Source organism: Cheilinus undulatus, linkage group 9, assembly GCF_018320785.1.
Source record: "Cheilinus undulatus linkage group 9, ASM1832078v1, whole genome shotgun sequence".
Taxonomy (NCBI): domain Eukaryota; kingdom Metazoa; phylum Chordata; class Actinopteri; order Labriformes; family Labridae; genus Cheilinus; species Cheilinus undulatus.
Window position 1 is genome coordinate 29,411,513 of NC_054873.1, and position 21,746 is coordinate 29,433,258.

Genomic DNA, 21,746 nt, shown 5'->3' on the forward strand with positions numbered 1-21,746 from the left:
GTGTCTGCGAATTAATGCGAGCTGAGCAGTATATATTTAGTCATGTAGTTTTGGAAACATAGCAGAAAGAAAGCATTGCTGGTGCTCCCATGAACCCAAAGAGCATTCTCTTCTTACAAAAACTTTAGCCATCTTACATTGATTAGAACGATTCCAAGAGCTAAATAAGACAACATAATACCACACAGAGCAAACTGAAGATACTGAAAGCCTGGTGCTGCTCTCTTCTTTTAACCTAAATGATTTTATCTTTTGTCTCCTGAACAGATAGCTGCCAAGCAGGCAGCGGCTGCTGCTACTCAAACCATCGCAGCTGCTCAAAATGCTGCAGCTTCTAACAAAAATACTGTCTCACATCAACAGCTAGTACACAGCTGCAAGGTACAGTCAGTCCCTTTCTCATGTACTTTTTTTACTTAAGTATTTTAAAAATGTTAAAATGTCTTTGTAGTACTTTTCTCTGTAGTATAGATGATGCTGATATGAAGCAGATCTAAACATCATAGACATGTTGAAATGCAGGCAGTAGCAGACAGCATTCCCCAGTTGGTACAGGGGATGAGGAGCAGCCAGGCCCAGCCCGAGGAGCTCGGTGCCCAGCTTGCCCTAATCATGGCCAGCCAGAGCTTCCTACAGGTGAGACCTTTCTCTATGACGGAAAATAACTCACAAATTTAAGCAGAGCATTAAAAAACTGAGATACTTTCCCTATAATTTTTAGCCTGGAAGTAAGATGGTTACATCTGCTAAGTCAGCTGTCCCAACAGTGGCCGACCAGGCTGCTGCCATGCAACTGGGCCAGTGTGCCAAGAATTTGGCTACCTGCTTGGCTGAGCTCAGAACTGCCACCCAGAAGGTATTTATACAAAATATCATCAGCAATAGCAATATCCATCCAATAACAGCAGAAGATGCAGTCTTATCGCTTGTGAGGAGTTGGATAAGCCGAGTGCTTTGATCTGATTCAGAGATACCAGACACAGTGTATAGGCTGGCATCCTGCCCTCGTTGCGTAACAGTTATTTGTGTGTGTTATGTTATTTGAAGGCCCATGAAGCCTGTGGTCCTCTGGAAATCGATTCAGCCCTCAAAACTGTACAGACTCTCAAGAGTGAGCTTCAGGATGCCAAGATGTCAGTCATTGACGGCCAACTGAAACCTCTTCCTGGGGAAACAGTCAGTACACAGCAAATTCTAATGCTGAAACATCATCCTGTTGAAACACTATCCTGAAATCATGAGGAGGATTTCTTTCCTTTGACTCTAAAGGTCAATTTGTGTGTTGTGTTGCTCACACAGCTGGAGAAGTGTGCTCAAGATCTGGGGAGTACATCCAAGGCTGTGGGCTCCTCCATGGCCCAGTTGCTTACATGTGCTGCACAAGGAAATGAACATTATACAGGTAAGACAGATATATTCTTATCCAGTGATCCCCAGAGTGGGATCATAAGACACCATTGTGGTATATTGATAACAGAATTTTACCTGTTATTATAAAGATATACAGGTAAAATGTGTTCAACTTAAAATACAACCACAGCCATTAGGTGTATGCTGAAATGTCTGCTTCAGTTTATGCATGAAGATTACTTGTGTTCTGCTTCTAGCCTTTTTTGTAATTATTGCCTGTGTCTTTTACACCAGGTCGACTGGTATACAGGGGTGTAGTGATGCATGCAGGAGTGGGTATACTCTTAATTTACTAGTGGGTATACTCTATAGAGACAATACCCAGGTATACCCTGCACTACACTGAGGCCTGTCCTCAGCATTGGCTGGACAAACCCAGAGGATAGGCCCTCCCCAGTTATGAATTACTGATAGTTTCTATGCATGTGTGTTAGATCAGTAACATTGGTGCTAGCATGTGTCCTGGCTATCAGTTACCTCATTTAGGAGCTGAAATGCATATCAATCCATTATTGGGTTCTGATGTTGAAATTGTTTATTTGTACAACTTTTGAACCCCTTTCCCCACCTTCCTTGCCATGTTTGCCACCATCATGAGCCACTTTTCATGAATTTTGTGCATTTTTGACCATTATTTGTCTCTTTTTACCCATTTTTGCCACTGACAAATTTTTGCAACATTTCATCTGTTTTTTCTAACCATTGTGCCAACTAAGACTAATTTTTGCCTCTTTAACCAATTTTTGCAGAATTTTTGTCCAATTTTACCACCTTTTCTGCCCATTTTTGCCCCTTTGACTGAGTTTTTTCCACTATTAACCCCTTTTTCCCCACTTTTTACACCAATTTTTTCCAATTTCAACCACATTTCTCTACTTGTTACGCCCCTTTTTTACCACTCTAAACCCATTTTAATTCTGTTTTATGTCTTTTAAAAGGGCTATACACTACTACATAAATAGATTTAAAAAATATTTGTTACTTTGATAAGAGTGGTTCTTATTATGTTAAAAGAAATAACATATGGTTATCACAGCTTAGCTTTACAATTGACCGTAACTTTGCAGATCTCCATGGGCCCCAAATATGGCTGGACCCCTGAAAGCTCCCCCTTTATCCCCCCTTGGCGGCCTTGACTAACTACACTACTACTTGTACACCAACATATAATGTAAAAACACACATCATTTCCACAAGCTCATGCAGCTGCCCCCGTCACACACTGCAACATAACGTGATTAAAAATTCATCCTCATTCCCTGTTATTGCAAGGGGCTGCTTACGCGTTACTGCTCAGAACATGCTGGGATACATAACGACACAGACGACCCCAACAGTGGTTGATGCCACCTTTGAACCACTTTCCCTCATTGCGAGGTCATAACCGTTCATTTAAAGAAAACGGGGAAGTATGCTGTAAAGTAAATAAACCGCATGGAGCGCTGGTTTGGCTAAGATCCCTCCTCAGTCAAGACAACAGGTGACAGACGGAGGAGGGCAGAGCAACTTGCAGCCTGTGGGTTTGTCTCATCACTGCAGGCTGAGAGTTCAACTACCGTGTTATAGCAAGAAAATGCGCAGACCCAATGAAAAAAAATTATACTAAAAGAGAAACACAGCTGCACAGAAACTGCACATTGTGGACTTGGCATGGTTGTGTGATTTAAATCGTCACAAGGAAGGATGTTTTAACTATTTTCCCCCCTTTGGGAAATTTCAAAAACAGACTGCACCTTATAGACCAGGGCAGCTTGTGTGGTGGATTAGCAGTATATAAAATAATATTGTGGGTTTGAGCCTGTTGTGTTCTTTTGTGTTGTTATTGGGCCAGTGTTTGAAAAAACCTATCGGTGAATGTGTGCAACCATGAGCAATATTACATGCTTTAATCTCCTTCAGATACAGTTGAGGTCCCCAGTCTCCTTCAGTGTTATTTTGGGGGTTTTAATGGGCTGAAAAGTTTGGAAGCTGTCCTTTCTAGTCAGAATCGTAGCTGTTTATCAAACTAAACTTGTATTTTTTAAATTTAATGGTTATTCACTACAGTGCTTGATTTTATACATTTACTGAATATAAAAGGATTGCTGACTGACTAATTCCAGTCCTCCTCTGCTCCACATTGCAGAGTAGCAGAATGAGGAAAAAGCAGGCAGAAAAAGTGATGACTATGAGGATAAGAAAACCTTATGCTTATGATGCTTTCACTTTTGCTTCCTACTTAGCCCCCTAAATTCGGCTTGGTTTGGCTGCTTTTGCACCAAATTTGGCTCAATTTATGATCTCAGGGGAGGTGAGATGAAGACAGATAAGGCAAAGCATTTCCAACAATGAATGCTCCGAGACAGGACTTCATGCTGTGGCCCAGGGTGCTGCTAGCTACTCATTAATCTTATTTTCACTAGATTTAACATTCCATCAGCAAATGGCTCCACTTGGCTGCTTAATGCAATTTGATGCAATTTGCTGCCTTTCTTCTCAGCTTCATGTATAATATGTTAAGGGCACCTCCCGTGTGGAGCAATATATTTATTATATTAACTCATTTATTGAAACAACGAGGGCATTTTGCAATCACAGTTTGTTCACGGCAAGGAACAGCAAGCTCCTGACAGCTGATTTAAACAATGCTATCACAATTATACTAAAGACAAGAAAAACACACACCTGTGGGTGTGTGAGTGCTTCTCTAAATGTGGTGCTGCTCCACTAATAAGACTGAAATTAATGTCATTAGTAAAAAGTATGTTTACATTTTTTTTTTTTTTTGCAATCATGGTAGCTCACACTCCACATTTAACACATGAGGTTTCAAACTTGATAGCTCTTCTTTAGGTGTGGGAAATCTTGCATGTAAGTTTCCATATTTACTGCAGTTGTTGTCTTCATGGAACAGGAGCGGAAATCTTCACATCTCTGTTGGAAGTGTTTCTGTAATTATATTGATATTGTTTGGTTTTTGTAATGATTTTCTCTCTTGCTGGTTGTTTGCAGGTGTAGCTGCCAGAGAAACAGCACAGGCTCTACGCACGTTGGCTCAAGCAGCAAGAGGAGTTGCAGCCAGTACCAGGGAGCCTCAGGCGGCAGCTGCGATGCTGGACTCAGCTCAGTATGTCATGGAGGGTTCAGCCATGCTGATCCATGAAGCCCATCAGGCCCTGGTTCATCCAGGTGATGCTGAGAGCCAGCAACGACTGGCACAGGTAGCAAAGCTCTGAGTATTTAATACCCCTGAGGCAGGGATAGCCCCTCCCCTTACCCCCTCCTCTACTGTTTCTCCTTTCTTTAACAGTCATCTCTTAAGCATTGATATTTTCTCCCCACTCTGCCTTTTACCTCTTATTCCTCTCTCTCTCTCTCAGGAGTGCCAGAGTAAAACTGCTCATTCTCCTGCAGCCCTTTAGGGGAAAAACATATTGTTTGGCATATATCTGTGACAGCAGCATAAATTAGTGACATGGATTACTGTGCACCACTATGAGCCCAATTTGCATCTGAGATTTTTTTTTTTCTCTTATAGCTTTGCTCTGGGACTTCGTATTGTGTAGGACATTGTTAGAATGACTAATGGCAGTCTGTTGACAGAGCATTGTGTTGTGTTTCAGGTGGCCAAAGCTGTGTCACACTCCCTGAATAATTGTGTGAATTGCCTGCCAGGCCAGAAGGATGTTGACATGGCCCTCAGGAGCATTGGAGAGGCCAGCAAGAAGCTGCTGGTGGACATTGTGAGTCCTGATCAGGTTTTTCTTTGATGAGTTTCTATTCATTTTTATTGACAGTGATACATATGTACTATAGACATGCATTGAAATGTCACCCCATAACTCAACAGGTTATTTTCATGCAACTTGATTTTTGATGTGCACCACAGTCTACCCTAAATGATGTGTCTCTTGTCTTTGAAGCTCCCTCCCTGCTGTAAGACATTCCAGGAGGCCCAGACTGATCTGAACCACACTGCAGCTGAACTCAACCACTCTGCAGGCGAGGTCGTCCACTCCTCCCGCGGTACGAGCAGCCAGCTGGCTGCGGCCTCAGGGAAGTTCAGCCAAGACTTTGATGAGTTCCTGGATGCTGGCATTGAAATGGCAGGACACACCCAAGTAGGTTTCATGATCATACAAACCCCTCAACACTCCATTGAATCAGTTCAATGGTAAACCACTGAGACCAGGTTTTACATCATGGAGAGGGCTGTTCAGTCCTTTTATGGGCAAACATAAAAAGCTTAAATGCTGAGTGGACAAGCTCATATTTTATGTCAATTTATTACTGAAGCTATTTAAGTCATTTGTTAATTAGACTTTTTCATCCTATTCACTTAGGCAAATGATTGTCCCAAGAGCACTAACACAGTCAGGTATAATGAGATCATGTGATGTTCTTGTTCTGGTTATTTTGCTCATTAATTTGGAAAGATTGTCTGGGATAGGAGTTAATGTAGCGTGGCACCTGAGCTTTAATCAGGCCCTGAAAGGACTGCAGGGCGAAGATAGAGATGTAGGTAGTAGAGACACATTAAATACCTTGTTGCATACTCAAACAAATGTTGGCTGAATTGTAACAGCTCTAAATCTTTATAAGTCTGTGTACTTTTTTCTTGTCTTTACAGAGCAAGGATGACCAGATCCAAGTCATCAGTAATCTGAAAAACATCTCCATGGCGTCCAGTAAGCTGCTGCTAGCTGCCAAGTCTCTGTCTGTGGATCCAGGTGCAGCCAACGCTAAGAATCTTCTAGCTGTGGCAGCAAGGTGAAATAAAATGTTTTTTTCTCCTGATATGTATCTGATATTTCCCCCACTTTCTGATAAAAAATGTGTGTGCTTGCTGGTTATCTGAACCAATTTTGACAAAAATATGTCTCCAGAAAGTTACGAAGCATCCAATCTTAACTCAAAATGTCATAAAACTTCTCTATGTTGCATCTATATGCCTCTTCTAAGCTGCGTCTGTTTGGCATTGCTAGAGGGAATATGAATCCTCTTCCTAGTGAGAAGCCAAGCAGCTGGTCCCGCAGGGCTTTGGGCCTGACTGACTTCTCTCTGTCTAATTAGGAAGATGGAAGCCTTGGCTTGAGCCTGTCTGTGCTCAGCAAGGCTGAACACAAACTCAAGACAATCTCAGTTCTCCTGTGTGCGTGTGTTAGCCCACCACAGTGAGAGGCCAGCAGTGCCATGCTTGAATAGTAGAACATGTGAGAGAGAGAGAGAGAGAGAGCCCAGTGTGTTAGTGTGAGTGTGCATGTAGAAGACACATGAGAGTTAAAGAGCCTGTGTGGCTTTCTGTGTGTTTCAGGGCGGTGACAGAGAGTATTAACCAGCTGATCACGATCTGTACGCAGCAAGCAGCAGGACAAAAGGAGTGTGACAACGCCTTGAGGGAGTTGGAGGTAGCTGTTGCCACATACACTGCACTGCACACATTTCCACAGAGCCACTCATTGTGGATGCACAATAAATTTAGAACTACAGTAACAATATGAGAGACCATCGCTGAACAAAAGCATTTGCATTCTGGAGCATGTATGCATGCATGGTTAGAAACTAAAAGTGACAGTAAATCTTTGCACATTTAAAGCTTATCCCTCACAATTTACATTTACAGTGCCTATAAAAAGTATTTACCCCCTTGGATATTTTACCCTATTTTGATTTCATAAATCAGTCATGCTCAATATAATTTGGCTTTTTTGACTTTTTTGTTACAAGAAAAGCTCTTAAATGTCAAAGTGAAAACAGATTTCTACAAAGTTATGTCAATTAAATAAAGATATGGCATGAAAAATAAGTGGCTGCATAAATACTCACTGCCTTCAAGTCAGTATTTAATAGATGCACCTCTGGCTGCAATCACAGCAGTGAGTCTGTGTGGATAGGTCTCAATCAGGCTTGCAAATCTGGACATTACAATTTTACTTTATTCTCCTTTGCAAAACCGCTCAAGCTCTGCCAGGTTACACAGGGATCGAATGTGAACAGCCCTTTTCAAGTCCAGCCACAAGTTCTATTAGAGTGAGGTCTGGGCTTTAACTCGGCCACTCCAGGACATTCACCTTGTTACCTTTAAACCATTCCTGTGTAGCTTTCACTGTGTGCTTCGGGTCATTGTCTTGCTGGAAAACAAATCTTCTCCCTAGCCGTAGTTCTCTCAGACTGAATAAGATTGTCCTCCCGGATTTTTTTATATATTGGTGCATTCATTTCACCCTCTACCTTCACAAGCCTCCCAAGGCCTGCTGCCTAGAAGCATCCCCACAGCATGATGCTGCCACCACTGTGCTTCACAGTGGGGATGGTGTGTTTGTGGTGATGTGCAGTGTGGTGTCAACCAAACAGCATCTTGTCTGATGGCCAAAAAGCACCATTTTGATCTCATCAGACCAAATAACCTTCTTCCACTTCACCATGGAGGCTCTCATATGCCTTTTGGCGAACTCTAATCAGGATTTTTGTGAGATTCTTGTCAGAGTTTTTTCAGCATGTCACTCTCCCAAAAAGCTTTAACTGGAGAAGAACCAAGGCAACACTTGTTGGATCAAATTTCAGCTGCTGAAGCTTGTAACTCCTTCAGAGTAGCCATAGGTTTATTGGTGGCTTCTCTCACTAGTCTTATTCTGGTACAGTCACTCATTTTGTGTGGACACTCTGATCAAGGCAGATTTACACATGTGCCATATCCCTTCCATTTTTCAATAATGGATTTAACTGAACACAAGGGGATGTTCAGTGCATTGGAAGTGTTTTGGCATACATCACCTGACATACTTTTCAATCTGTGTTGCTTGGAGTGTTCTTTTGGCTTTATGGTGTAATGGTAGTCAGGAATATTGATTATGCAGTGACTGGACCTTCCAGACACAGGTGTCTTTATACTATAATCACTTGAGACACATTCACTGCACTCAGGTGATCCCCATGACACTGATTGTGAGACTACTAGCACCAATTGGCTGGACCTCTTCTGAATTAGGTCAGTCAATTAAAAGGGGTTGAGTATAAATACAGTAACTCATTTTACCTTAAATATTTTTATTGAGATATTCCTTTGTAGAAATCGGTTTTCACTTTGACATTAAAGAGTTTTTGCCCTTTTTTTGTAAAAAGCATTGTCAGAAAGCCAAATTGTATTGACCAGGATTTACTTACCAAAAAGGGGGTGAATATTTTTCATATGTACTGTATATTCCTTGTTTTTGTTTTGTTTTTTTTTTGTTTTTTTTTAAGTCTGAAGTAAGTGGCTGTTAAAAATGTCTTAAAACTATTTCCGTTGTAGTGAATGATCATTGTGTCTATGTCCAGGCTGTCAGAGGACTTCTAGATAATACAAATGAGCCCGTCAATGATCTCTCCTACTTTGACTGCATTGAGAGTGTCATGGAGAATTCAAAGGTACAGGCTTAAAAAAATTTTGTAAATATTTTCAATTGTTGGCAGCTCAGGAACTTGTTTGTGCTCATTTTCTCTCTCTTTTTTGCAGGTCCTAGGAGAGTCTATGGCGGGCATTTCTCAGCACTGTAAAACAGGAGATGTGTTAGCCTTCGGAGAAAGCGTGGGTGTAGCGTCCAAAGCTCTGTGTGGACTGACAGAGGCTGCAGGACAGGTGAGATCACAGCACGGTACTAAATCACTCTGAGCTAGCATGTTTGTGCTCTCACGTCAGCAACAAGGTCTTATGATCTCTGTTTTATCTGATCACAAACATTACATTTAGGAGAAAAAGATCTTTGTTTTTGGATTGATGGAGGTCTTTAAATATTAAAGAATGATGCAGGTTACATTCCTGAATATCACTGTAGCCTTAGAGGGATGGTTAATGTTAAAAACTATGACAGTGACGCAGGATGAGTCAGGATTCATTGGAGGTTTTACAAGCACCTGGCCCCTACAGCTGCAACATCCTTACCTCAATGCAACATTCAATTTCTTTGTCTGTAAAAGGCCACTTTTTTCCCTCTGCTGTCTGACATGCACGGTTTAATAATAAAAAAGGATGTAGCCTTTATGTTTTGATGTATTTCCATCAGGGATGTTAGACTGCATGTAGAGGTTGTTAGCATATCTGTGAAAACAAATCCTTGTCACAAACATTGAATAAACCCATTTAATGATTGACTTATATATAAATTAAAATGTTTTTGTTTCCTGCCCCACAGGCCTCTTATCTTGTAGGTGTCTCTGATCCCAATAGTCAGTCTGGCCATGAGGGGCTGGTGGATCCCATCCAGTTTGCAAGGGCTCATCAGGCCATACAGATGGCCTGTCAGAACTTAGTGGACCCAGCCAGTAGTCCCTCACAGGTAAGAAAGCCCATGTGGAGCTTGAAAACATTACAGAACCATTCCCTGCCATATGGGCACTGTGCTTGGGACAGCAGTGTACGTAGATCTCTTGTGAGTGGAATTAACCAGCTCGTTGAGTTTAAAATCCACCAGCATATCCTAAATAGTTTACTCCAGACTTTGAGAATACCTCATTTTGTATGACTCCCTTCTCTGTTTTGACTCTTGTTGTCAGGTCTTGTCTGCAGCAACAATTGTAGCCAAGCACACCTCAGCTCTCTGCAATGCCTGCCGCTTGGCTTCATCTAAAACCTCCAATCCCGTGGCAAGGAGACAGTTTGTCCAGTCAGCCAAAGAGGTGGCCAACACTACAGCCAACCTTGTCAAAACCATCAAGGTCAACTCCCCAACTGATCAAAACGTTGAGTGTAAATTTGTTATAGCATTTTTCATCATGTGAGAAGCTGAGTATGTGTGTAATTCAGTCACGTACTGCAAAAATATTATTTTTAATGTGGTGTCTCGTTTCAGGCCTTAGATGGAGATTTTTCAGAAGAGAACAGAAATAGGTGCCGTGTTGCTACCACCCCGCTCCTTGAAGCTGTAGAAAACCTGTCAACCTTTGCCAACAACCCTGAGTTTGCAAGCATCCCAGCACAGATCAGCAATGAGGTATCAATCTTTTTTATTTACAATGCTCTGCCTGTTTTTGCCCCAAAGATCCAGTGATTTATCTAAATAAAGATGTATAGCAATCTTTTATCAGGTCCTCTGCTCTGAGAAAAAATCTTCTCAGTAATTATTTCCACTCATCTTACAGAGGATCTTGGGGCCTCTCTGCAGAGAGATTTAATGAATATGTTTGTGACATCTGCACTCAATCTCAGTTTTATATGAGCCAACAAAAAATGAGGTTTGTACTACGAACACTGTGGGAATTGGATTTAGGTCCAATTTCTGTTTTTCTTTTAATGCCATGAATAGAATTGAGGGGAAAGATGGATTTTTATTTTTCAATCTGAGCGGAACAATTCTCGCACAGTCCTCTAAAAGCTTTATGGCTGTAATCTTTCTGAGGGCAGTGTTTAACTGCACTCTCTCTCAGTGCAGCTGCTCTAATCTTCGGCTTGTTAATCTAATTGTCGAGGGAGGCTTTGGCTCGGATCATAAAGACTGAAGGTGTTTCTTCCTGCATGTGTGTAAAGCTGTCTTTCTAATCTCATCCCTCCCTTTGATTGCACCTTTGATCTCTCCAAGGTAGTCAAGTAATATTAACAACTCTGTCATAGCAATTTGGCTACCTTTACCTCCGCCATTGAGCTGTTGCCTGGGCTGTTGTTTCACCTGCGCTCATATTTTCATTTCCTCAGGGCTCAGCAGCACAGGAACCTATCGTTCGGTCAGCCCGCTCCATGCTGGACAGCTCCACTTACCTTTTAGAAACTGCCCGGTCGCTGGTCCTCAACCCCAAAGATCCTCCCACATGGTCCATACTAGCTGGCCACTCCAGAACCGTCTCTGACTCCATCAAGAGCCTCATCACCTCCATCAGGTTGGTATTATTTTCACCTGTGCCACATCTGTCCCTGCAGGATTATCCCAAATCAAAGTTTATAACAGTTTGCTCACAGCTGGGAGAAGTAATTGTTTCTGAAAGGAAAGGGCTTATTCTGTGATATCTGTTCAGCTGAGCAATAAATTGGCGCATTAGTTTGTATCTGCTGAGATTCCCACTGCTTCGTAATAGATTAGTGAATGTTATAGAGCAGAGATGAGATGATAAGCCACGGTGAATCTGAAACACATTTTATCAAAGGCAGGGCCCCACCCTCTTCTGTCTTCATCATCATCCTCCAATCACCTTCATTCTCTACTCCCCAAGCAGCAGAACAGAACTCCTGCATTTGATTAGAACTTGGCTGACAGAAAACTTTAAAAGAACAAGGATTGATTACAATCGTCATGTCTTTAGGCTAAATGTGAGGATAAGTCAGAAGCCGATACTCTAAGCTTAGCAAAACCTCTTCTAACACCACAACATTGTGTAGAAAAACTAAGATGTAAAATGTTCACAGTGAGCTTTTCAGGTGGTGGATGATGCACATGGTAGATTTTACCTTAATGAAAGCAACCTAACATTATTCCCATGCATTTACTGTGTATGCTAGGCTTATCAGTTGCTTAGTCTGGCTTCAGTTTAGTGTACAGATGTTAAGCTGATTCTAATTTCTCATTTACTCCTGCAAAGAGAGCAGAAATACCACATTGTCAAACATTGTGGCATGCAGGCATTCAAAATAATTGCCTGCTTTGCATTATTTACTCTTAAAAACTCATTTTATATATTTCCACTATAACGCAGTGATGCATTTATGAGTATTTTTTTCATCATTTCTGATAATAGGGACAAGGCACCAGGACAGAGAGAGTGTGATTACTCCATTGATAACATCAATAAGTGCATCCGGGACATTGAGCAAGCATCCCTCGCTGCAGTTGGACAGACCTTGCCCTGCAGAGATGATATCTCCATGGAAGTGAGTTCATGTACCCCAGCAGCTCTATCTCGTCTGAGAGAAAGAACTAAATGGGATCTGTAGTCTTTCTGCTGAGACTTATAGCATAATTCTCTTCTGTTGTAACTTACCAGGCGCTCCAGGAGCAGCTCACATCCTCTGTGCAGGAGATTGGGCACCTGATTGATCCTGTCTCTACGGCAGCCCGAGGTGAAGCTGCCCAACTGGGACACAAGGTGCTGGTCTAATCATCTATCTGCCTGTCCCCTCTGGATTTAGAAAGAAAAACACATTCTGTCTGTTTTTGATCTTGTAGTCCTTCCTAAGCCAGCTCTCTTACACTTATTCTTCCAGGTGACCCAGCTTGCCAGTTACTTTGACCCGCTCATTGTGGCCTCAGTGGGCCTGGCCTCTAAGCTTCATGACCATCAGCAGCAGATGACCATCCTGGATCAGACCAAGACCCTGTCTGAGTCTGCCCTGCAGATGCTTTATGCTGCTAAGGAAGGTGGCGGTAACCCAAAGGTATTAATCCCCTCTTGCAATTGTGATTTAATGTTATTGGGGAGGGAAACAGTGAATCAAGCGACTCCTAACAGATGGAAGAATGTCCTCTGCTTCAACTTGTATAATTCTTTTATATATGTTCTCCTTTCAGCTGCAAATAATCTGCATGCATCAAAAAAACATCCACAGTGGTTTTTAATAGATTTATGACTCCTTTTATTTTTTTAAATACCTTACCAATCATACAGTGAACTTTCAATCCCATTTTTGGGTGATTCTGCTGCTCCCCTGAATACAGTTACAAGGAAAACCACTAAATAATCAATCTTGTCTAAAATTAACTTTTATACTTTTTTGTCTACCCCTGTCTAAGTTTTGATGTTATGTGTAATACCTCAGGTTTTTCCTTGTGCAATTTGATTTGCATGTTGTATCAAAAAGAGCAGAAAAGAGCAATAACAAGTATTGTAAAGCAGTTTGATTATGTGGATAAAGATTGCTAAGGTCGTGCCTGCAACAGTACATAAATGTCATCAATGCCTCCCACTCGCTTGTGGGGAATTTTCTTGAATATTTCTTGCTGCGTTGTCACATCAGCTCACCCTGACTTCCCCTATAAAGTTTACAAGGGTCTGTCAGAAGTGTTGAGGTGAAAAGAAAACTACTGAGAGATGTGTCTAAAGACCCTAGAACAACTGCTGAGACACTAGTGAATGACTTCACAAGTTAAGAGTAGTAGTCTCAAAGAAGACCACTAGAACCCCGCACAGGAATAGACTGAGAGGTTGTAGACCAAGAAAAACTTCTGCAAACTGAAGTATGATAAAGATAACCTGTAGAAAGACTGCAAACTGAAAGCATGTCCGTTGGTCAGATGAGACCAAACTAGAGCTCTTTGGCCACAGAGACATTGTTTATTTTTGGAGAAGAATGGAGAGGCGTATAACCCTTATTATTTTGTGGGGTTGCTTCTGGAACTGGGAATCTTCTAAAGGTGGAAGTATGTGAATATTCTGAACAAAAACCTGAAGAACTCAGCAACAAAACTGGGTCTGGGTTGTCCCTTTCTCCCCCAACACAACAACAACCCAAAACAGATATGTCTCCTGATGAAGAACTACCTCCAGAAGACCAAAGTGAATGTTGTTGACTGGCTGGTATGAAGCCCTTGACTTTAATCCCATTGAAAATCTGTGGGCTGAACTGAAGACCAAGGTCCATGCCAGAAGGCCATCAAATCTGGAGGAGCTGAGAGATTCACCAAAGAAGAATGGGCTGGGTTTTCTCAGGAGATGTGTCAACAACAAATAGTTGCAGGCTTTTATCCAGCAAAAATGAGACATAATTGCTTCAGGGGGCAGTTTTTAGTTTTTTTCTGCAAAGTGAAATAATTCAAACATCAAAAATAAAACTAGGATATCTGGAAAAGCTGTGTTAAAAACACATTTCTCTGTTTAACAGCACTTGGGCAATACTTTAAAAAGAATGACGTTTCTAGGGGGTTCCCAATGTTAGTCTAAACAAAGAACGAGCAACTTATTAAAATTTTGATAAAATCACAATATGGCCTAGTGTATGTATAATATGTTCAAAATACCAGTTTAACTCTTGTTTTGAAGCAAAGATTGTATGCACTATAAATAATACAAACATTCAAGTGTCAATTTTGTCTAAATAGCTTAAAAAAATCATAATTTCCTTATTTTTGTATATGTTTTTCTCATAAGATTTGGTTCAACATAAGAATAATCATTTCTTCTTGTACAACGTTTATACCAAATTTGCAAAAATGTCAAAATAATCTCAATTTGAATGTTTTTCAAAATTGCTCTGCCTTAGTCTTAACCATCCCAGTTATGGATTGTTTGGATACACGACTTGATTAGCGACAAGCCACACAACAGAATGCACGTTGTGTAATTTGGTTTTGTTGATGAGGGAACTTGAGAGGATAGACACATAGAGGCAGAGAAAAAGAAAACAAAGCTGGGTGGTTCAAGCTACTGTGTGTGCTAAAAGAGGAGAGGTGTTGGTAGTTGTGTTTGTGTGTGGATAATAGAGCTGAAGTGACGCAAGATGAGCAGATTACAACCTTGTCCGCAGGTACACAACCATTCTGTTGAAACAATGCATTTGTACAGCAAACTTGGAGTGTGATTTTATAGAAAATAGCCGAGTACTACTCTTTAAAGCTGCAGGAATCCTATTGTTTGCCCCCTTGTGAGGCACAGAGTACTTAAAAGCAGTAGGAACCCTCTAAAGAGGCTGCCATGCTGACACATTTACCTCTGGCTAAACCAAAACAGTGTCACAGAGGCGTTAATCAACTGACTGTGTCCTTAGGCATCCCACACCCACGATGCCATCTCTGAGGCGGCCCAGCTGATGAAGGAGGCCGTGGACGACATCATGGTGACTCTAAATGAAGCAGCCAGTGAAGTGGGCATGGTCGGGGGTATGGTGGAGTCTATCGCTGAGGCCATGGGAAGGGTGAGTGAAGATTGTATGAATATTTGATAGAGGATCCTTTACTGTGTAATACCCTCCCATGAGTCCAGCTGCTGGTGTTTTTGTAGGTTTGGGGTTGACACTTATTCCCTTCCCTAATTGTCTGGAGGCAAAATGAGCTTTTTCCTCATAGACTGATTCCTCAGTGGGTGTGCTTAGAATGCGTCCTTGTCGGTGGCTCTCATTAGTCCAGAAGATGACAAGTTTTAAATCCACAGCTCACTGGTGATGTAAGCTGTCACTCATCCTGCCCGGGGACATGTCACTGTGCTGACAGCATGGTTAATAATTGCTGATGATCTGCTCGTACTTAGACATCTACTCTTAGCTCAAATCTTTACCCTCACTTCACCTCACATTCTTGCTTATCTTTTAAAAATTTATTCTCAATTTAAATGTCACAGTCAAAACAATTAAAAGTCTATTAGCATATATAAAGAGGAAAGCTTTAGAAGATCGCACACATAAACCAGGTTTATATGTCTCACTAATAGCTTTTTAATTGATATGAATTTAAATAGCAGTTAGCAGGCTGTCCTATAAAAAGAACGTCTGTTGCCAATAGATGTGTATCCAGTGTTGAGGTTGCCAGCAATGCTCCATTTATCTTTGCAGGGGTATGCTCTATTAATCATTCTAGATTTAGGCTTTTCAGTCCTTAAGAAAATACTTGCTAGAGACAGACCATGTGGTGTCGGCACATAAATCATTTGTGATGTAAATATTTACATTTGCCGGACAATGGCCTTTATGACTAGTTTTAGTATCAATACCTGCATTTAAGAGTTCAGAATGCTGACAGTGTTTTAAGTGTAAATTAACATCCACACTTTTTGGCAGGGATTACTTAAATTTGGTTTCAGAATTGCTAACCATCTGTTTGTTGAGTTGGATGTATTTAAGTTGAGAAAATAAGTCTGGAAACACATTTTACACCATTTGCATATTATATCCTGGTATTTATGTGCTTTCTTTCTTTAAAAAAAAAAATGTCTGGATTTACTTTGGTCCAGATTCATTTTCCAAATACTAAAGCGCTCAGAAAGTGTCTGTGAAGAGTCTGTTATGGCCCCTTGCATTAAAAGAACAAAGCAAGATGAATTAGCAGGGGATCTTTCAACTTAATATTTCACTTCATTATAAGCACTGACAACATGATCAGCTAAACTGTGTAGTAAGCACAGCAGCATCCTAGCAGAGCTCACATGAATGTGAATAACTTTTATAAAAACACAAGTTACAGCTATTTAATCCCCTACATACCAGTGAGTCATAGAAAATTGGAATATCATGAAAAAGTTTAATTTTGCGGAGATTTAATATTAACAGCTTGTAGCTCATGAAAATCAAAATGTACTATCTCAAAATTTTAGAATATTGTGGAAAAGTCAGGTTGGCAAACGTTTTCTTATTCTGTCACTCTGGTTCATTTCACACAACCACAATCACAGAGAACACTGCTGACTTGATTAATGTCCAAAAGTCAACCACTGACACCCCCCATAAGGAAGGTAAGCCACAGAAGGTCATTGTTGAAAGGGCAGGCTGTTCTCAGAGGCTGTATCAATGTATTTTCATTGAAAGTTGCCTGGAGGGGAAAAGTGTGGTAAGAAAAGTCAGTTTGGCATTTCATTTGAAAATCAAGGTCCCAGAGTCTGGAGGGGGATCAGAGAGGCACAGAAGCCCAGGTGCTTAAAGTCCACTGTTTTCAGTTTCCACAGTCAGTGACAGTTTGGGGTGCCATGCTGGTGTTGGTCCGATGTGATTTATCATATCAGAGTCAACCATGTCAGCCATCTACCAGGAGATTTTAGAGCACTTCATGCTTCCTTCCTCTGAGAAGCTTTATGGAGATACCGATTTACCTTTTCCAGCAGGACTTGGCACCAGTCCACAGTGAAGCCAAAACTGCCAGACATTGGTTTGCTGACATTGTATAACTGTGTTTGATTGGCCAGCCAACTGGCCTAAACTGAACCCCATTGATAATCTGTGGGAAAATTTCAAGAGGAAGACTCAACAATACGGACGAGCTAAAGACTGCTCAGAGCAGCCTGGGATCTAACAACAGCAATGAGTGCCAGAGACTGATTTTCTCCATGACACGTTGCATTGACAGAGTATTTCATGCAAAAGGAGCCGGACTAAGTATTGAGTGGATAAATTAACATAATTTTGCAGGTCGACATTTCTGTATTGTAAATCCTTTTTTGATTGGTGTTTTGTGATAATCTAATATTTTGAGATTGTGGATGTTTGGTTTTTGTGAGTTGTAAGCTGTTATCATCACAATAAAAACAAAAAAAGTCTTGAAGTACCTTTTGTATGAAATGAATCTAGAAAATATGGAACTTTGACCTTTTGAATTAAATCATGTGGAAAAAATGAACTTTGCATGATATTCTTAATTTCTGAGATGCACTAGTATATAAGAACTCTGGTTGCTTTTCACAGGTGGATGAAGGAACACCTCCTGAACCCGAGGGCTCCTTTGTTGACTACCAGACAACCATGGTCAAGTTCTCCAAAGCCATCTCTATCACTGCACAGGAGATGGTGAGTGCTCTAGTGTCTGTGTCTGTCTCTCTGGTTCCTCCCTTACATTTCCAATCTACAGTGACAATATTTGCCAGTGGAGCTCCAGAAACATTAATCAGCCTCTACACATGATGTATGTTCTCTCTGCTGCCAGATGACTAAGTCAGTTACCTGCCCTGAAGAGCTCGGTGGCCTTGCCTCTCAGGTGACAGTGGACTATGGACAGCTTGCACACCAAGGACGTCTCGCTGCAGCCACTGCAGAGCCAGAGGAGGTGAGAAGTCGTACTCTTTGTCCTGTGGAGTATTTGGGAGATTTACACATGTCTGTGTATGCCTTTGCAAGTATGCCCCTGAAATGTTAGAGTGAAATATTAGCTTTTGGTCTCTATTTTTAACCAGAGGCACTTCTAGTTGTATTTACTCACACTCTAATCAAAGCAGATGTTTGCTTTTCTTTGATACAACACCCTGAACCAAAGGGTGCTGCAGATCAAACAGAAATGTGCCCCTCTAGCAAACACTGCTCTTAGGGCCCACATAGTACTTCTTTATAGATTTTTTCAGTAATTTAGAGTACAGCAATGTGTGGAAACATTGAACTAATAAGCACATAGCTCTTATCAATATCTTGTATATGAGAGGGCGCTGGAAACCCTGCTGGTTACCATAGCGACATTGTGCCTCTACAGTCTAAAAGCCTATAGTGATGCTTATAATGAAGTACCACCCACCTATGAATCTCAGTCTGGAAATTAAAGAGGTAGTGCCAGTGTTCCCTCTCTGAGGGTGCTTCAAATCGTTTTCATTCCCCCGCTGCATGCTAGTTTGGGGTAAGTGTTGTGTCACACAGTGACACAATTGAGACGATGGATGCGGTGTGAATCGATGCCTGGTTGTGCTTTCAGGTCGGTTTCCAAATAAAGACACGGGTGCAAGAGCTGGGCCATGGCTGTATCTACCTGGTCCAGAAGGCTGGAGCACTGCAGCTCAGTCCCACTGACAGCTTCTCCAAACGGGAGCTCATCGAGTGTGCCCGCGCCGTCACAGAAAAGGTAAGCTACACAGACAGTAACTAATCCAGCAGCTGTAACTCTTGCAGAATGAGCTTTGTGGTTCGTAGTTTTTATAGCATATATATGAAAGTATATTTAATGTTTCATCTGATTAACATCAGGCTCTGAAATTAATTAACCACAAGTAATCACATACAAGGCATGGCTATTAAATAATGTCTTTAGTTCACTTCTAGCTACTGTTAAAGTTCACGTGTTTTTGCCAAGGCATTAGAAAATAATAAGCTTAAAGTTGAGTGACACATTGATTTGATTTTTTTGGTGAAATTGAACAAAACATTACATTACAGCACGATAAATTAACTGGGATGTAAGGGGAACATGGCATGTCACATGCACATGTGTTTAAATGGCACAAAATGGCACAAGAGAGGGTGTCCAATACGATGAATGTTCTTGGCTCCCACGCATATCAAAACTTCTAAAAAAAAAAAAAAAAAAAACCTGGTCTGCAAATTTCGCATGAAAATTTGAACATGGCAAAAGTATGTGCCAAAGTTGTCCCAAAACATCTGACTCCTGATCAAAAGGAAGAACACAAGCATTTTTGTGGAGACATTTTGGAACAAACTAAATGACCGAAGTTTCTTTGAAAACTTGAATCTTCCAATACAATCCTGAGACAAAATGGCAGTCAGTGCATTTGAAAACACCATTGGGATCAAGGATGAGGAAAGCACGACAAAGCAAGTCCAAACTCAAGGCCACATTGATTGCCACTAAGGGTATAATTGGTGGAGTGGGTTCCAGAGGGATCAAAAGTGAATTAACACTATTTCAATCAGGAGAGACTTAATACAAGTTTAACAATGATTTATTTTACAAGTTTGGAAATGTTTGGCAATATTTGAAATTGTGAAATTTCTTTGGCGTATAAACTCCATCTTGATGTCTATGAATTTGAAGGGGTAGTGAGGCGGACAGCAGGATAGGATGCCTCCCTATGGAGTCTAGGCACTGGTGGTGGTGAATGAAGGAGCAGGATAAGATGAGTAAGAGGAGCAGATTTTGGAAGAGCTTGACACTGATGAGATGCTTGGAAGGGATGCAAGATGCATGAAGGAGCTTGACCTGGACACCGATGAGATGTAATGGAGGTGGCTGGGGAGGAGGAGGGTTGCAGCGATTGCATGGAAACGACAGGCTGGCTGTGAAGGAAAGAGAACAGATTTTAAAATATGGTAGCTGCAGGATGATTGGTTTGAGGGAGGTCGTGGCTGGGAGGGATTGGCTCAAAGCTCAAGTGAGTCGATGCCCATTGATGATTACCAGAGCAGGAACAGGTGTGGGAAAAAGGGGGACAGGTGAGTGTGAGTGGTTACTAATGAATGAAAGGGTGAATGGAAGGGAATGGAAATGAAACAGTCTTCCTGCTTGAACTTACACTGGGCTTCATTACGAACACGTTGTAGAAAAACTTTGAGGAAAAGTCTGAAGAAAGAAAACATAACTGATGAAGAATGGTTTCTTGCTTCATCGAGACATTAGCCAGCTGACAAAGCACTAGCAGTAAGGTGGTTTCTGGCCCAAAAACAAATCAAAATGCCTCATCCCCCCATTCACCTGATCTAGCACTGTAGGACTTTTTCCTTTTTCTTAAATCAAATCTGTGCTCAAAGGAACATGTTTTGAGTCTGTGTCAGAAGTAAAGAAAAGAAAGACAGAGGTGAATACCTGACCTCAATGCACCGCTGTGTTGATGCAGAGGGGAATATATTGAAGGAGAAAGACAGTGAAAAATGTTGATGTTCAATACAATTTTCGGCAGCATTAGTTTTGTATTTATAAGGCCATACCTTGTTTATCGATAACAGAAGTTTTTTACAAAGTTTTGAAACAGCCATATAGATTTATATTCAACAGAAAAGACTGCATGATAATAGATGTACGTTGTAGACATAGTTTGAAGACCTTTCTGTGTGGTTGTGTACTTGTGTATCTTGTTAGGGGCAGACAGGCGACAGGAAAGGTGACACTGAGGGGAGATCTTGTTGTTTGTAGCTGTGAGATTCAAAATGATGCATAGTTCAAGTGTGAAAAATCGTTAATTCTGTAGCTGCTAGGGCAGTGGTGCACTTAGATCATTGTTTGGGTTTATTTTGCTATTTTGGATAGAATCCATAATGGTTTTAACGTATGGTATCTAAGATTGGAATATCTGATACCTTACTGTAATACTGCAGCAGTCATATAGGTCATGCTCCTCTGACCACCCTCACACTGTGCAGTTAATATTAATACTAATGTCGTCCTGCTGTGACACTGTCAGCAGCTTACACTTTAGAATTTCTCCACTCTCAGATTACAATTTGATTCAGGTCTCATATTAAACTTGAAGGTCTTGTGCTTGCTGATATGAGAAGTTCACACTTGTCAGAGCTTTCCATTTTCTTCTGAAAGAGAAAGAGAGAACAGTAGTCATGGTTTGAAAAAGCTCTGGTTGCTAAGACCCCAAGAAAACGAAACCCTGCTGTTTAATCATTAAACATGTGGGATGCATGAAGTAACTGGGGATATTTTCAGCTGTGAAAATGGCATGTTTGAGGCGTTGCTGTGCATTTTTAATGCTATGCTTCACATGTTCCAGGTGTCCTTGGTACTATCAGCACTGCAGGCAGGGAACAAAGGCACCCAGGCCTGTATCACAGCAGCCAGCGCTGTTTCTGGTATCATCGCTGACCTGGACACCACCATCATGTTCGCCTCTGCTGGAACACTGAACCCTGAGAATGATGAATCTTTTGCAGACCACAGGTGCTGTAAAATTAAGCTGAAAAAACTAGACCAAGATGTTATCTGAAATGAAAGTTTTTAATTCCAGAAGCATTTTTCCATATGAATGGGAAATAGATCAATTAGTCACATTTAGATGCTAAATTTGTACACTCCAACACTAGCTCCCTTTTTCTTTGATGA

At 41.2% G+C, this 21,746-nt stretch overlaps 1 protein-coding gene across 3 annotated transcripts in view; it reads left to right on the forward strand.

The window, feature by feature from the left end:
• The window catches only part of tln2b (talin 2b), a 111,116-nt gene that overhangs the window by 74,526 nt on the left and 14,844 nt on the right, over positions 1-21,746 (forward strand). For 2 of the 3 annotated variants that reach the window (XM_041795177.1, XM_041795176.1), the window contains exons 22-45: positions 268-381; positions 523-636; positions 722-856; positions 1,048-1,176; positions 1,300-1,402; positions 4,402-4,610; positions 5,013-5,132; positions 5,313-5,510; positions 6,020-6,159; positions 6,704-6,797; positions 8,707-8,796; positions 8,885-9,007; positions 9,561-9,704; positions 9,922-10,107; positions 10,218-10,358; positions 11,057-11,238; positions 12,091-12,223; positions 12,337-12,438; positions 12,557-12,727; positions 15,053-15,199; positions 17,672-17,773; positions 17,910-18,029; positions 18,663-18,809; positions 21,418-21,584. In XM_041795177.1, the coding sequence (XP_041651111.1) occupies positions 268-381; positions 523-636; positions 722-856; positions 1,048-1,176; positions 1,300-1,402; positions 4,402-4,610; positions 5,013-5,132; positions 5,313-5,510; positions 6,020-6,159; positions 6,704-6,797; positions 8,707-8,796; positions 8,885-9,007; positions 9,561-9,704; positions 9,922-10,107; positions 10,218-10,358; positions 11,057-11,238; positions 12,091-12,223; positions 12,337-12,438; positions 12,557-12,727; positions 15,053-15,199; positions 17,672-17,773; positions 17,910-18,029; positions 18,663-18,809; positions 21,418-21,584 (3,311 nt within the window). The remainder of the gene's footprint in view (positions 1-267; positions 382-522; positions 637-721; positions 857-1,047; positions 1,177-1,299; positions 1,403-4,401; positions 4,611-5,012; positions 5,133-5,312; positions 5,511-6,019; positions 6,160-6,703; positions 6,798-8,706; positions 8,797-8,884; positions 9,008-9,560; positions 9,705-9,921; positions 10,108-10,217; positions 10,359-11,056; positions 11,239-12,090; positions 12,224-12,336; positions 12,439-12,556; positions 12,728-15,052; positions 15,200-17,671; positions 17,774-17,909; positions 18,030-18,662; positions 18,810-21,417; positions 21,585-21,746) is intronic. The other variant, XM_041795179.1, reaches the window with a different exon arrangement.